The sequence below is a fragment of the Sphaeroforma arctica genome (genome assembly GCF_001186125.1).
Source record: "Sphaeroforma arctica JP610 unplaced genomic scaffold supercont1.305, whole genome shotgun sequence".
NCBI classification, from domain to species: Eukaryota; class Ichthyosporea; order Ichthyophonida; genus Sphaeroforma; species Sphaeroforma arctica.
The window spans coordinates 46,313-63,135 of NW_014040253.1; the positions used below are offsets into that span (position 1 = coordinate 46,313).

At 40.9% G+C, this 16,823-nt stretch overlaps 1 protein-coding gene across 1 annotated transcript; it reads left to right on the plus strand.

The window, feature by feature from the left end:
• Positions 1-159: 159 nt before the first annotated feature.
• Positions 160-10,506, plus strand: SARC_05021 (hypothetical protein). The gene is made up of 13 exons (XM_014301130.1): positions 160-323; positions 911-1,143; positions 1,844-2,032; positions 3,291-3,603; positions 3,967-4,039; positions 4,409-4,445; positions 4,803-5,007; positions 5,606-5,853; positions 6,536-6,650; positions 7,724-7,881; positions 8,502-8,541; positions 9,067-9,230; positions 10,287-10,506. The coding sequence occupies exons 1-13, from the start codon at positions 218-220 to the stop codon at positions 10,482-10,484; spliced, it is 2,079 nt and encodes a 692-aa protein (XP_014156605.1). The 5' UTR covers positions 160-217; the 3' UTR covers positions 10,485-10,506.
• Positions 10,507-16,823: the final 6,317 nt, after the last annotated feature.

Here is a 16,823-nt window from a genome sequence, read left to right on the forward strand (position 1 = left end):
CCATTTGGAATATTCAAATGAATGCTATACAAATGGGTTTGAATTGATCCTTTCAATGTTATCTTTCGATTTGCCTGCCATGTGCGTATCTTGAGTGCGGCAGATATTAGGTTACCTCTACCATCACATACAATACAGTAACGACTCAATACATACATAACAGCTGAACGAAGATTTCCAAAACATCACCTTCACGGTGATAGATGATGACTTGCTTATGGACGATAAGGTTGGATCAGTCAACTTTAACATAGAATCGCACAAACTGTTGCAAGGGCAGACGCATGAGGGCTGGTTCCCGTTGGATGGGGATGCACGCAATGGTAAGGAAAGTGCGTGTATGAATAGTATAGTAGTATGTGTGCGTTTACATGCCTCGTCGGATTATATAAACCTTTCGCAATCCCTCTCCTATGATCTAGAAATGCTTGGCAAAGAAATGTTTTGATTTTTGTGCCCTCTTCAAATACACGCACAGGTCCAATCGAATCCGCATATGCAGACATGTCACTATTCACGTATACTTTCTTTCATGCGGGTGTGTTTTGTTTGAGCGTATATGGACACAACCTAGACCCAAAACTCACACATAGATCCGCCAAAACGCGCACTTTTGCACAGACTATATAGTGCATATTCACGGTTCATTCACTTTTGTGGTTTAAAATAGTACAAGATATATCCCATCACACCAGTAGAAACATAACACCTCACTGCACCTGAAGATCGACCTGACACTGGCCCCAACAATTTCCACCTAGTCCCGTACACACCCGTGCACACACACTTCGCGTGTATACGTTAGTATATACTACGGTCACATATTACAAGTTGATAGGGTGGCGTGTCTATAATGTAGATTATTCTTCAGTGCGAACCTTTATGTACTATACTTATATCCTGCACGTAGGCGAAATTTACCTGACACTGGCCTTCCGCGTGGCTGGCAGCGAGATCGATGTACCGAACTGTTACTTCGATGTACGCGAGAACTCCAAATGCACACTGTATCAAGATGCGCACCATGATGACGGCGACCTACCTACGCTGGTGAAGGCCAACGGAGAGGAATACGAGCACGGAAAGTGCTGGAGTGATCTGTACACAACCGTACAAGAGGCTGAACATTTCATTTATATTACGGTGGGTCATGCGTGCTGTTGAGGGTTGGTTCCGTAAATGTGCTGTTGTAGTGATAGTACCACATCACTCATATTGCTGTGTCCCAGAGTGCTGTTAGTGCTTGTATACGCGAGGGTGCTGCTTAGGTAGTACCACGTCGTCTACGCCATGTTAGGTGTTGGTTTGTTCATGTGTAGCTGCGGTAGCATCATTGATTTTGTGCTGGTGCAATCTTGCTGTGCTTGTGGCTGTTGGTATTACATGGCTTAAGTATTTTTTTTTAATTTAGTGGGACAATGGGAGAGTCCTTTTAATCTATATAATAGGACAATGAGAGAGTCCTTTTAATCTATATAGTAGAACAATGGGAGAGTCCTTTTAATCTATATAGTAGGACAATTGGAGAGTCCTTTTAATCTGCATAGTAAGACAATGAGTGAGTTATTTGATTCTATCACCCGCACACACCTACTCATCCCACGCGCCTAAATAAGTAAGCCTGATGCAAACACACTGAACTATACGCATACACTCACGGTTGCGTACAACCATAGGAACGGCCAGAATGGATTTACAGGTAGTACTGTCTCTGCTAGGCTTAGGCGAACTATCTCGTCAGCAACCGCTCACAACCGCGTCACCAAAAACTTTCATCTATAGCTATCCCGTATACGCGCTTCTAATTAAAAGCACGCGTTTACAATGGCGTACATAAATACAGGGATGGGCGGTGTGGATCAACACGGTACTGTGTCGTGGAGAGGGTGATGATTCCACCAGCTTGGGCCAACTTTTACGACAGAAGGCGGCTCAAGGCGTAAAGATTTGTCTGTTGGTTTGGAATGAGAAGACCACTTTGCAGAAAGGAGAGTTTGTGCTGAACGGGATGATGGGCACACACGATGAGGACGTATGTGCTCCCACTCCAAACGTGTCTCTGTACATGTTGTGTATTGTATCTACCTGTATTTCGTTGTCAGTCCTTGTTTGTACTCAGTTCACGATTAAATATAGTATCATATATTTGCCTACGTGTTATGTATAGCATGTACCTGTATTTCAGTGCTTGACCAGGTCCGTATATAGCACCACCACAAAGGCATGTGCTTGAATTTATCTGCAACCCAGAACACAATCATGATAGTCTAACTGACGATCGTTTAGGTGCTGAAAACTGCTGCGCACTATATGTTACATATATATCTGCTTGCAATGCTTGCATATGTATATATATATGTATATATATATATATATATATATATATATATGTGTGTGTGTGTGTGGAGTTTATCTGTAAATGGTAATATCCGTGTATAGTGCGTATTTTTTTTATAGCTTTTGAACTACAATGGCGTTTTCTTGTTTGTATGAATGATGGATGAGCATGACGCAGAAATGCAGAAAAATCAATCGACTCACATTTCTGCAGAAATGCAGAAATACCGATCGACTCACATTTCTGCAGAAATGTTTTGTGTTTCTTCTGATGTGAATCAAAACAGGGGAATTTAGAATTAGCTATCCATACGACGTACAAAGTAAGCCCCCACCCACCAGCACTGTAAATTCGCGTGTTGTTTGCGAGGTAGTCCGAGGGTGTGTGTGCACGCAACCAACAGCTTGGCTATATCAACGCATTTGAAGGTATCACATAGAATCCCATTCAGGCTTGATTTCGTGGATCTGTTCGAATATCGTACACCAATACCGACCTGGCAACACAGCAGACATGGGTGGTTCGGATGAGGTGAAGCAGATCGAGGTCTTCGAGAACATCAAGTGTGAGCTACTAACACACTGCGTGCCCTAGGGAACAACTGCGCGCTTTGTTTTTACGTACCATTGAAAACTTGTTGATGGTGTATCCCATTTACATTCATTCGTCAATGTGTTGTTACATACATCTCCTCATATCACACAATGCTACTAGATTAAACTATACCACAGACGCGACTGTTTTTGTAAAAGACTTTGGGGCCTACGAGTATACCAAGTGCAAGCCAGCCACCTGCTACGCATCTCGGAAAGCGCACGCATACCTTGTTGTATTTTGCGCGCCACAAAAATTCAATCAATACGATACAAATATTCACGGATGTGTGTGAAATAAAGGTGTGCAGGTTCTGACGTCTGACACACAATCATATGACATCCCTCCCACACCGCAGACGCGCGTGTTTTTTGAGGAGGAGTTCGAGGGCTACAAGAATGTCAAGTGCAAGCTAGCCACACGCTACGCATCTCAGGGTGCGCTGACACAGTTTGTGTTCACTCATCACCAGAAGTCGGTGATATGTGACAGTCCCTGTGCCGAATATCCCGACAGAAAGCGCACTGTGGCGTTTATGGGTGGTATAGATCTGTGCGATGGTAGGTACGACACACCCAAGCATCCCATTTATAGAACACTGCAGAGCATACACAAAGACGACTACCACCAGGTCTGGCCGGGCATTACACAGGAACATGGGCCAAGGCAACGTAAGTGTGCAGTGTGTGTTAAATTGGGGTGGAGGTGAGTAGTACGGGTCTGAGGGCTTTGCTTGTCATTTGCCGCCCCCCAATCAGTCTAAGAACAGATTCATGTGCATTGTATCACAAAAATGTGCACAATCAATCCGACGACCTAGTACCTAAACTCGAGAAGATACCCCATAGTTTAATTCTAGATATATATGGGGAGTATGCATTCTCATAGCCTGGTTGTGAGCAGTATGCATATGCTCGTGTATGTGATTGTAGCTGTAATAGCTATACTTCTTTTTACACCTATGCTCAAATCGCTCAAAAGAATGCATACAGCTGCACATTTAAATGATTTTTGTGGGTTCTTTCATCGCACAGCGTGGCACGATATACACAGCAAAGTAGAGGGCCCTGCAGCCCTGATGGTCAAGACAAACTTTGTAGATCGATGGTATGGACATCTATCTCGACACTAGGATTCGTGTCTTCGGGGTTTTATATCTAGGCTAATATGTGGCCTCAAAGTGTTACGGCTGAATCTATCTTATGCCCCTGCTGTACTGCTTGTATCGAGCATGGTGTAGTTGCTATATCTAGTTGGTATATTCCCGTAGCGTTTGAAACGTATGTTCATCTTTGCACGTGTACAAGCAAGGAGTCATATGTGTTCAATGTGTAAATATCTGACCTGAAACATGTGCAAGGAGGGGTCTGTATTGATATACTTACATCGGCCAACAATACTACAGCCTTTGTGCAATTGAATGTCACCACCTACAAGTTCGATACTGACAGTTTTTATGCACGATTTTTTATTCAGGCACGAACAAGGCAGTAAATACCTGGCATTTCTCAAGGTGGGTATCTAGTCTTGTGTGTATATATGTATTTGTAGACGTATCCATACACAGACAGACGTCTGTATGAACTCTTAGAATTGAAAGTTGCGGTGGTTGTATTTATGGTTATGAAGCACACGATCTATCTACAAAAACTCAACGTCTGTACACAATCCATTTGTGTGAGATACTGATATATATATATTACTATATATATATATATATATATATATATATATATATATATATATATATGTGTGTGTGTGTATGTATGTATGTATGTATTTATATGTATATATGTATATATGTGTATATATATAGGTTTTACACACTTCGATCTGGACTTATCAATTCTCTTTGTTTGCGTGTGATTAGGTATGGAGAGACGACGATGGGCCCATGTTATCAGAAGAAGAGGAGGGCACACTTTACGCAGAGGATCCGGAGAGATGGTCAGCTCAACTTTTCAGGAGCATTGATGGCAGCAGTGCTCGTTTCCCCAACCTGAGTTTTGCCGAGCAGTTACAGGAACAGTTACAAGAGATTGGCAAGCACCATGTAGAGAATAGCATCCATACAGGTGAGGTTTTAGTACATTTGTGTGTGTGTTTTGTATTTGCAATGGTGTGTGTGTGTGAGTACGTGTATGTTCGTAGTAGTCATACACGTGTGCTTGTTTGTATACATGCATACATGAGCTTGAACGGTATCAATAGTAGAAGACAATATCATGGCCTGAGCTGCATTGAAATTAATAAGGTGCTATGGCCCGGAGATTATCGGATGTCACTTAGATTCTAAATTAGCATATCTGTACCTGTATACGTGTCGGAAATTGGGCTATATCTGTGTGTACAGGGAGGAAATTGTTCTTCTAAAAGCCATGTGATCTGCTGTTCTCATCTCGACAGCAAGCACATCCCTATATTCTATCAATTTGTTCTGTGTATTCTTTTGCATCAAATAGGAAGGTGGCTTCATAATAATGTACCGTAGCATATCAAATCTCAATCGACTGCGCACTATAGATTGATGTATCTACATAGTCGACTTGTACCATAGATTCGTATACCCACGGTGTACCTGTTTATGGTTATGGATCGAAGTGTTTCCGTGCTGGAATTGTCGTTTAGTTGCTTTCCAGTTCTCAATCACTTACGTACCGTAATATCATACAGCCATGGTACACCACATAAGGCGTGCTGAGCGGTTCATATACATTGAGAATCAGTACTTCATTGGCTCCGCTCCACACTGGAATGAGCAACAGAATTCAGGTGCGATAAATCAGGTCCCGGCCGAACTTGCGATTAAAATCTGCCAAAAAATCGCGGCCGGCGAACGCTTTGCAGTGTATATCCTCATTCCCCTGTTTTGTGAAGGGTGGCCAGAGGAAGCGGCACCCAATGAAATCATGTTTTATCAGGTAAGAAACGTTTCTGTTCTGTATAGTATATGAACCTGTACACATTGATATCCATCTACACATTGATATCAATCTACACATTGATGTCCAATGCTGTATACCGCTATTAAATAAAGTGATCCGTCAGAAAGTTACGAAGATAGATCCGTGGACCAGGAAGTCTGGCTTTGGCATATAAGTGTATTGTTTGCGGTGCAAAGGTGTAGACGCTGTGAGGGCACAATATTCGACTCGCCAATTCATTACCGCTCTTTTTTTTGGCTTGTTTGTGATTCCAGTAGAATAGGGATTTATGTACTGAGAAGTGTGTACTGGTCAAATTGAGGTCAAATACCATTGTTCATTATAACAATGCGATATGTTTTGGGCATTAGTTGTCTACAGAGTCTGAGTGTCGTTTATGTTTTCTGTGATCAGATTGACCGTCAAAGGCTAAGTTGCTATCACGAGCAGGTATCAAGTCCAAGCTATGTATAGTCATTTGTGTTATTTTCTATGTCAGCACGACTACAACACATGCGTAAACCACTCGTCACTACAGTGATACTTCTCTATACATAAACCTACCTATGAATTTACTCTCACGAACATACACAGTAGTAAATACTACATACACATACTTTAGTATACACAGGTCAGCTTAACTAACACTGCCCACATCACAATATCTACGGCACTCTAGTTTTTGACGTTCGAGTTCATGTACAAATGGATTGGTGAGGCTATTCAACGCGCAGGCAGTGACGCACACCCCAAGGACTACTTAAACGTCTTCTGCCTGGGCTGTAGAGAAACAGGTATGTGCAGATAGTGTGCTATGGTTTTACGTTTGCACTTAGTCGCAACCACAAACGTCTCAGAGTAGTACGCAGAGATGAGGTGCGAAGGGCTGGTCCCATGCAAAAGCGTGTGGGTCAGTGGGTAGAACAGCGAATGTATATGCTTACCCATTCTACGGTTTACGGTAGTCCCTATATACCCATGCACATCTGTGCAATGGAACAGCGAATGTATATGCTTATCCTTTTTTACGGTATACGGTAGTCGATATATACCCATGCATATCTGTGCGGTAGAACAGCGAATGTATATGCTTCTCCTTTTTACGGTATACGGTAGTCGATATATACCGATGTATATCTGTGCGGTAGAGCAGCGAATGTATATTCTTATCCTTTTTCGGTATACGGTAGTCGATATATACCCATGCATATCTGTGCATAAATTGATCAGACGGATCGCATGCTATGCCCTGCTCCCCAATATCGCCCGCTGTGACCTACCTGGTTGTGCATATACCCATTTTGTTTTTGTTGTGTCCTTTACTATATAATCTTTATTTCTATGTGCAGCTTATCTATCTGGAATTTTAATTGTGTGCACGTAATGTATATAACAGTTATACTTTCCTGCACATTGTTCTTGTATACATAACTTAGTTATGCTATCTACGCTTGCGTATGATATGTGTCGTAGTTGCGCAAACATCCATTCACAGCTTATATACGTGTATATATATTTCGACATTTACAATCATTGCATAATCTGTTGTCTGCTAGCGCGGCTGTGCTCGTTGTGGTGTTTCGATGGCCTCACGTTGTGTGATATCCCGAAATCACAAGGTTGTTGTTTGTCCGTGCATGTCTACTAATAATAATCTCAAGCCAGGAGGCCCTTACTAATACGTGCACATCAGATTTGTACTTTTTTTGACTATCGTCTCACTTTGCTGCGTATGAATGCATGAATATGTATGTACATGTTTGTACTTGCGTTTAAATGTGTCTACCTGCACTTGTGTATGTACGTATACGTGTATTTATACATCCACTTCCCTTTGTTCCTGTTCTGTGCCTATGCGTCCATACAGAAGAAGGCTCTGATCACACGGCAGATCTAAGGAGCTGTCCGCCCGCGAGCCTCCAGGCAAAAATCAACGCATCTCGACGGTACATGGCGTATGTACACTCTAAGATGATGATTGTTGATGATGAATACGTCATGGTTGGATCGGCAAACATCAATGAGGTGTGTTCGCTGACGTGTGGTGTTCGGCCACTTCTATCGGCTGTGAAACTCAATCCGCCTACATATGTATGTGTGTATAGACGTGTACATCTGTGTCAGGAACGAACCGATTTTTTATTGGTCCCGGTAGATATACAGCGAAAGGTTGTATTTGCACAAGTAACAAGACGATACTTATCACCATTCTTACGACGCAATTTTGTGACATATAACTGAAAATAGTTAGTATACTGTGTCGTGGATACTATACTTCCTGTATATGATATAGTTTCGTGGCCCAGGACAACATGATACTTTGCCCTGCTATGTACTATATTGCCTCTCCCCATTCTGATATGGTGCAGGAACTAGAGCATTACAATAATAAGCGATTCACATAATTCAGTATATCTCAAGTTATTCGACATCATGCCGCCTGGCCATGCAGACCCAATTCATTGTCTACCATTATTTATCTTCGAATTAATAGCACCCATGGGGTGTCCTCACGACTGAAAGTGATATGTATTGTAACTGGTTGATACTACTTTGTGGTGTTGTTTAGAGCTTCAACTCCCTCGAAGATCTTGCTCACATTTCACCACTCTTCTTTTGTATCTGTGTCTACTGTACCATCGCAGCGCTCCCTGGCTGGTGATCGAGATACCGAGCTGTGCATGGGTAAGCATATGTGTTCTATATATTATGTGTATTCTTGAAGCTGGGTACTGTATCTTCAGAAGATCAACGTGTTCTGTGGCGTTGTCATGCTGTCTGCTCCGGATTTGGGCTTTGTATTAGGTAGTGTTCAAGCTGTGAATTACACGCACGGGATGTAAAGTCCGATAGCTTGGGCCCACGTTGTGCCTTGTTTGTGCAAATTTCAATCTGCACTACCGGAGTGTGAATGCCAACCAATATTGAGTTTTCACTATGTGACGGTACTGTCATACTATCGTATGCCAATATCACGAACTATTTGGTGGAAAGTGTAGATACATGTCCGGGTGCAGACTCCTAGTTCAAGCACTTTTGTGTTGTAGGAACGCTGCGACGTCAAAATGTACCTTACACGTATTCAATTTCAATACAAATCCATCCGGATAAAACTCAACAATTCAGGGTTTAAATAGTTGTTGGGGAAGATAACTTGCCAATTGTGATAGCCACCCCTAACCCCAAGTCCTCAACTTCTTCCGTTGGTAGGTATGTATCAACCTAACTACCGGAGGGAAGAGAACAATGAGTTACCCAAAGGCGACGTGGCGTGCTTCCGCAAAGCACTCTGGTGCGAACACGCGAGCTCCGTCGCAGACGAGAGCGATGTGTTAGACCAGCCAGACTCCATGGAGTGTGTGAAGATGATGCGGGTGAGTTCGTTGGCATTTACGGGTGTGATTGTACTGTGTCGCACTGACAGTGGTTGTTTATTGGTGTATATGTGTAGTTTGGTGTGGAACCGTGGAAGTTTCTGTTCGTACTGTGATAGCAAATGTAGGCGTGTATATTTAGTATCTAGTTTACACATATTCTGGTTGCGTGGAAATTTTACTCTTTTTTCAATATGATGAACCCACATATGTATTAATAGCGATGAGAACGAACACTATATCTGAATCGAGCATCGTCAGCTTGTGATTGCTAGTGATGGCTTCGTGAGCAGTATATTCCATGTGCGGTAACCCGTAGTAATGGTCAAAATATAGCTCGGTCTTTGTTCTGTACATTGGGTACATTGGGTCTACGGTACAATAGATTTTTATGGAGATTGCGTGAGTGACATGTATCTGTCATTGAGTTGCGTCTACAGCTATTCTTAACTTCGAATCTTCTAGTTTTAGGAGTTTTAGGCCTCGCTTATGCCATATTTTTGCTTCGGAGTTGGAAATGGTATACAAAAAAGGTTTATTCAGTCTATCCATTCCAGAGGAAGTGAATGAGATCGTGATGATAGATAAGAAGTTCTCCAACAATTCCAGTATGATAAATTGACGACATCGCAAAGCATTCGAATTTGCACTTTTGTTACTTTGGCATTGCTCGCCTCGATCGTATCTTGCGAAAGCTTAGAATAGCAAACCAGATTTTATTCTTGGCATATTCTTCCAGAAAATACTAGCGTGTATTCGTCTGTATGAATCGAATTCGCAATTCTAAGAACGCTCTACAAGTAAATACACGCATAAACTTATTCAAGAGCATATTTATCGGGCCTTTGGACGCATTATATCCATTCTCATGCGTACGTTCACATACATGTATGTATGTCACACCAATGAGTGTACTATATCCATCCGTCTGTGCTTGTGAATGACTTTGTTTGCCTAGAACAACCCTGTATTGAGCTTAAAAGCGCGATGTAAACCCATTTTAGCTTTTGCGACTATTCCTAAGTATGTGCACCTACCTACCAACCTCGCTCACAGAAACGCGCCGATGAGAATTGGGCCAAATACAGCGGCGACGAGGTTGTAGACATGGAGGAACATCTGATGACGTATCCATTCAACGTAGCGAGAAATGGGAAAATAGCCATCATTCCTGGCCAGGAAGACTTCCCTGATACGAATGCCCGGGTGCATGGCAAATGCTCTGGTACTATGCCTGATATTTTGACCACTTAATAGATAATTATCGTAAAGGTTGTTTGATTTTTTATGGCTAATTTCCGAGAGTATGCTGTTCGATTTTTGATGGCTGGTTTCTGGGAGAATTTTGTTGATTTATTTATAGTGCTGGTTTCTGGGAGTATATTGCATGTATGCTCATTGTTATGTCATGCAAGTCTAGACGGGTGACCAGCATTCAGTACCACGAGGCAAGTAAGAGGCCTTGATGTTTTTCTATTGTGGTTGGGTCCTTGCCCATTGATGAGGCGAGTTGGCTCACTGCAATCTGAGGGACGAGCTGACGTGCAAATGTATGCTGCTGACTGGTGGCATTCCACTAAGTATCTAACAATGCATGGGATCGAGGTGAGTGGGCTCATTGCAATATGAGGGAAGGTCTGACGTGTGAATGTATACCGCTGACTGTTGAGATTCCATTACGTATCTAACAATGCAAAAGCAAGAGTGTGATGTATAACTATAAAAAAAACAGTTATTTCGTCTGTGTAGTCAGAAATTGGCTGCGTGATCAAGCGTAGCTAGAACGTCGAGTATCGCTTTACGGTGCGTTGGTTTTAGCGGGAGCTATCGAATAAAAATTCACTCTATTAAGTGCAACCATTACATATGAAATATAATAGCATACTCCGGGACTCAAATGGCTTAGCAATATGATATCAACCTGTGCATATAATCTACACAAGTAAATTCCCAGAGGGTGGAGTGTGTATTGAGCCGATTTGCTTGTTGACATATTTGGCTAAAGACTATCCAATGAAAATAAAATGCGTCCCAGTGTCACTTATATTGTTTCAAATCGCTATCGATTTAATAAACATCAGGTTTAAGGTTACGTGATGTAGTATATCTAAGGATGTTATTTTAACAATGTATTGCATGTACTCCTATGTAAATGAGGAGGAAGCAGTTTGAACCCAACTGCGAATACCTGCGACTGCTGTAATCAATAACTATATATTTGCATTACTATACGCTCGGAGGTGAGCACAGCTCGATAGCAAACTTTGTCTTTGTTTTAAATTGTTGTTACGTTGGACATAACAGTCTGCAAACTTTGTCTTTGTTTTAAATTGTTGTTACGTTGGACATATCAGTCTACTATCACAACTTATTGAGTTTACGATCTATTGGTAGTCAGTAACCAATGCTTCAATACTTGTCGGTGAAGCCAGTTGCCGCCAAAACGTTCACACACAGACCAATGAAATACCTTGACCTTTTACATCTAATATTTATTGGTCCACGAGCTGTTCAAAATGTTCAAATCGTCGAACCCACACGGTGTTATAATATCGAAATGTCTAATCTTTTCCGAATTATAGTTCAACAAGAATATCTCCTAATACCATAAATTACATATTCCACTACAAGGTTGAAAAGGTATTTTAGCAGAAATTATTACAGACAGAATGTAAGGTGGTTGTCTGAATGTGATAAGTGCAAAACATCAACAACGTACACAAGTTGCTGCACCTAAAATTTCTCCTACGCAAATGATTCCAGGCAATATCAGAGTTATACTGTTTCCAGTTAGAATTGATCTTTTGAAAATCAAACCATTGATATACGATGAGATGACCGATAGCGGAAGCTGTCAATCTATTAAAGTAATGCAAGTCGGAAGTATGTATCGCAAAGCAATACATATTTATAATACTTTGCCAATACAAGCCTAAGAAGAAATGGACTGAGGATACTATATATCAGATTGGTAAAACAGTTGTCAACAGCAGGTACAAATAAGGACTGTTGTAAAGAATTCATTTAGTTTGGATCCTTATTGTGTAAACAGACAAAGAATAGGCAAAAGGAAATTCAACACCTGAAATAGCCAAAACGTGTGATCAATAATAATAGTGTCAATGATCAGTTCAAATCTACAACGCAAGCTCTCTAAAGGCGTGTTTGACATTAAGGGATTGTAATTCATCGGTTCAAATCTATCAAAAGTGTGTATGAAATTCAAGTGCCATACCACGAGACGTTCAAAAGTGAGGTGATGATAAGCTGTTCGAATCCGAGTTGATCATTAGACAACAAAGAAAAAATAAGCAACACGGTGGTTGCGACAATACCTCTATGGAGGAGTAAATACTTCCAGTTTCATGGAGCTTGAGTATAAAGAAACAATAACTCCCAATCTGAGAAATAATAATATGATTGGCAGCTCCTCTTTTTGTTCTATTTATAAAGATAATGGCCTAGTATATCCTGAGATACTGAAAATAGAAGGTACATACACGAGATTTATTAACATTTAAATCCACCCAAAAGACTCGTACATATTTACTTGTTGCAAATATATTGTTTATCAGCATTCTGTTGTAGGAGCTTGGAATCACCGAGTCTCTCAACTGACTATATTTTTAAGTTCTCTAACCATGAAAACTAAAACTGCCTCGGTACATGGCGTTTGGTTATATATATATATATATACATCTCCAAATGCTTGCCACAGTATAAATCGGCGCGAAAGAATATGCTCCGAATCAGACCCGTCTTTTTCGTTCTGTTAACTGAAACGATTGGACATTCATTTATCCCGCTAGTCTGCGCAAAAACTGAAAATAGAAATTTACGTCGAACATTGGTCTGGTAATTCACCTATAGCAATGATATCGTTTGGTCGAATTTAATGTGAATTGCAAAACACTATAACTTGAGATTTGGTCTATGACCTGTTCCGCCGGATATACCCTCAGCTGATTATGGTTGTCACGAAGATAGTCAATTGTGGCCTTTGCTGCCTTAAAATGTATTATGATATAATCGGTTGACTGTTAGAAATGACGTCGACAACTCGCGTATCGGTCTGCACTGAAAAGAACTGATTAGAATAGGGCTTCAAGATCAACTAATTCTTCCTATGCCTGGCAAACATCAAGTGCACTCCTTGTCACTAAAATCGAAACACGAGTTCGTCCGTTGAGACGAAGTCTTCATTTAAAAAGTTATTTGCGAGGGTCCATCACAAATAAAAGACGAAAGCCTGAAGTGCCTCTATCCGATGCCAACGACGACAAGACCAATAGTTCGACTATACTTCTGAAAAGGAAGCCGAAGAAATATTCGGGACCAAAATAGTAGTGAGAACAAAAGCTTTTGTTGTGACTATAAAGGTGAACTGAAACAAAACTCGTACAGTGAGATCTTTCAAGCACAGTAGTAATTTCCCATCAGTTTCTATCGCTGTGTAGTAGCGTAGGTGCGAGACCTGCTTTTCAATTCAACTGGTCATGCAGCTGTTGTATAATCCCGGCAACCAAGTCAGTGAGTTGCCGGACGATGATATTAACACACTGGCAATACTGATTGTTTGTCATAGACTGAGGGTCGAAACGCTCTTAATCCTTGCACCGCTGACTGTACATTTTGATTACCAGCAACTCAGTGCCAACATGTTATTAACTCGCTTTTGCACGTGACCTGAGCTATATTGGTAAGTGCTTCCATGATTCGATACATAAAAACTTGTCTCGTGATGTTTGGCGAGACTTGCGATTTAAGCATCCCCCCTCATCCCCCCCCCCCCCCCCACTCGATTTATAGACAGGCGGGTTGGTTCTTATAGTGATGCTGCTCGACCACCTTTACGTCCCTTCAAGGACGGCCACATATATTGCATCAAATTCGCTTCTAATTGTCAAATTTATTCCTACAGTTTCTACAAATTATATTCGTACCACATTGCCGACAAACATAGGAACTTGTCGATCGCCATGGACAAAATTATTGATTTTCTATAGGGAGTAACCCTGTAGCAGTAAGTACAATGTACGGTATGCGGTATGGCCTCGAGTAATAAAACATATTCAACGCAACGCAAGTATAACAAGCAATCTAGAATTATTATTAGCTTGGACACATTGAAGTCGAGCACGGGAAAGGAAACGTTTCGAAAATTCCAACATATTTCGTAATGAAGAAGGATTCTATATATTTACGCTGTATGTGTATCTTCAACTTGCACACTTTTATAAGAACTGCTATTATCGCTCTGGATAGCCTTACAAAAAGATGCAAAACTTAAAACATTATTGTACATACATCAGTGAAGGTCACTTTTTGCACAACTCATTTGCGGTGGGCTAGAAGCAATCGTATGACCTGTATTTTAGAAACATATTATTTTTACTATATTCTTAGAGGTAATCACACGGTTTCACATATCGCGCATCTACAAGCTTGACCTCAATCAGGCTAGACGTTCTGAAACCCTTAAGGATGGTAATTTAAACAGATCAGATATAAGAGTATAACGTGTTATAACACAATTTCTAAATAGTTACATTGCTGATATATCTGTAATACGAGCCTAGACTACCGCAGTGCCCTCTGAAGCATAACTTTGAATGTTGGTGTATGTAATGTGATAGTAAACCTAAAACATCGGATGATCCATTAAAATTTTGCCTATTGCTCCGACTTCTAGATAGGATATATTCATGTTTAGCGTACTCGCAACATACCACATTCATGTTCATGCATATGCACAGCTTATGAGCAGGAAAGTGGTTAGGAAACTCGGGTAAATGTGAATCTGTTGTAACTTTAACATGAGATGGCGACTCCAGTGTTTTAAAGTGCTCCATTGAAGTCGGCATGGTTGTTGACAACAATCGATTTAGTGGTTAAAGTTAACCAGATGTTCCTAATCACACATGCTGCCTATTATTTAGATCATGTACACCCAATAGACAATAGCCCACCAAAGATTGACTATAAAGCGACAACCAACTGTATGAAATTTGATCCATACTTTCGCGAATCCAAAGCAAGGTTAGATTACTCTAAATGGAGCACAAAATGCTAGCCTGTTCTTAGAGAGTGACAGAAATATACAATATTCCATATCAATTATCTTAGGAAAATAGTTCATTCTGTACAATTCAGCGAGGTCAATATCTGATATCGCATAGTATAAAACCCTAAACCCTTAATGTATGCATACTGACTTTTTCGTGCAAAATTTGCTTAAATTTGAATTAAAGAGCCTTCGGCTATACGCACCTGATACGAACTAATGTGTTGAGGGGGGATGTTGTCTTTATTAATTGGTACTAATGTATGCTACTTTATTCAAGCCTATCTCACTGCCATGTGCGCAAATCACGTGGTGCTCTTTGGCAGGAACATACGAGAATAGTGTTTAGGAAATACATTTTTGAATCCTGTTGTCATGGTGGACACTTGTGACAATACCTCCAAATCATGCCTCCAAATCATGCACGAGCTATGGATTTTCTGATACTGCTCTAGCATAGGCACAAAGCAAAACTCTTCAGCTAAAACTTTCGTGTTGGGCTACACCGAGTACTTTAAGGCTGTATGTAACATTATCTGTGAGGTATCATTTCATTCACCGTTCTATAGAACTGAACTGTTCGTCAGCTCTAGCAGGACTTGTCATACCATCTGAAATAATAACTGTAGCGTTTGTTTTTTACTATTTGGTAATCGTTAAGTTCCAATGTGCGTTCCTATGATTTCACGGGATCAATACAGAGATCCTTTCATACACATTTGGGGTCCCTTAAGTCGTAAGCTTTTTGCCCTAAGATACTTGTGTAAGTCCTTCATCCATATTCTATGGGCATCAGAATCACAGAAACGAACAGCCTGAGAGGGTAATATCGACAAATGGTAGAATACCTCGAATAAAAGAGAGCCTTGATCCATCCCCCTGGTTCGCAGCTTTGTAATACAATATTTTCCTGCAAGGTCCAGTCTCCGATATAAAATAACTTCGACTCTGCTAAAATACCTATCGCTATATTGGTATATATGTTGATGATATCCTTTCGCTTCTTTTCCACATGATCGCTGTTTCCGCTGCTTATTGTAGAAGACGGCACTCTCTTTCTTAACATACTACGTATTTTAGCTAGTCATTAACACGTTAGACTTGCCAAGCGTCTTACTTCGGTTGGCTAGGGGTGCATTGCGGTTTGCCGCCAGTTTTTCTCTCATTGGTGCACCCAAAGCATGAATTTTGGCCTAATGTGTTCGGTGTTCTAATTTCCGTGGCAGTGCACTGCTAATTGTAGGTTGAGAAATTGGAGATCAGTCAATGTGACAATCATTCTCAAATATATAAAGCACACCCTAATGCGTAGTCATTGTCGTTGTTATTACTAGCTGTTGTTTTCATTTGACTGGATATGCATTCCTTATCTTACTGATAGAAGAAGAGCCTGTCCCCAAGTAAGCACAAATTCTCGTCAAGCAAGCACAGATTCTATCGCCGTGAATTTAATATAGTCTTTACATTGGCCTAAATAGTCTTTGTGGAAATACGGCCTCCGGTCAGTCTAAAATATCAAGTTCAATTGA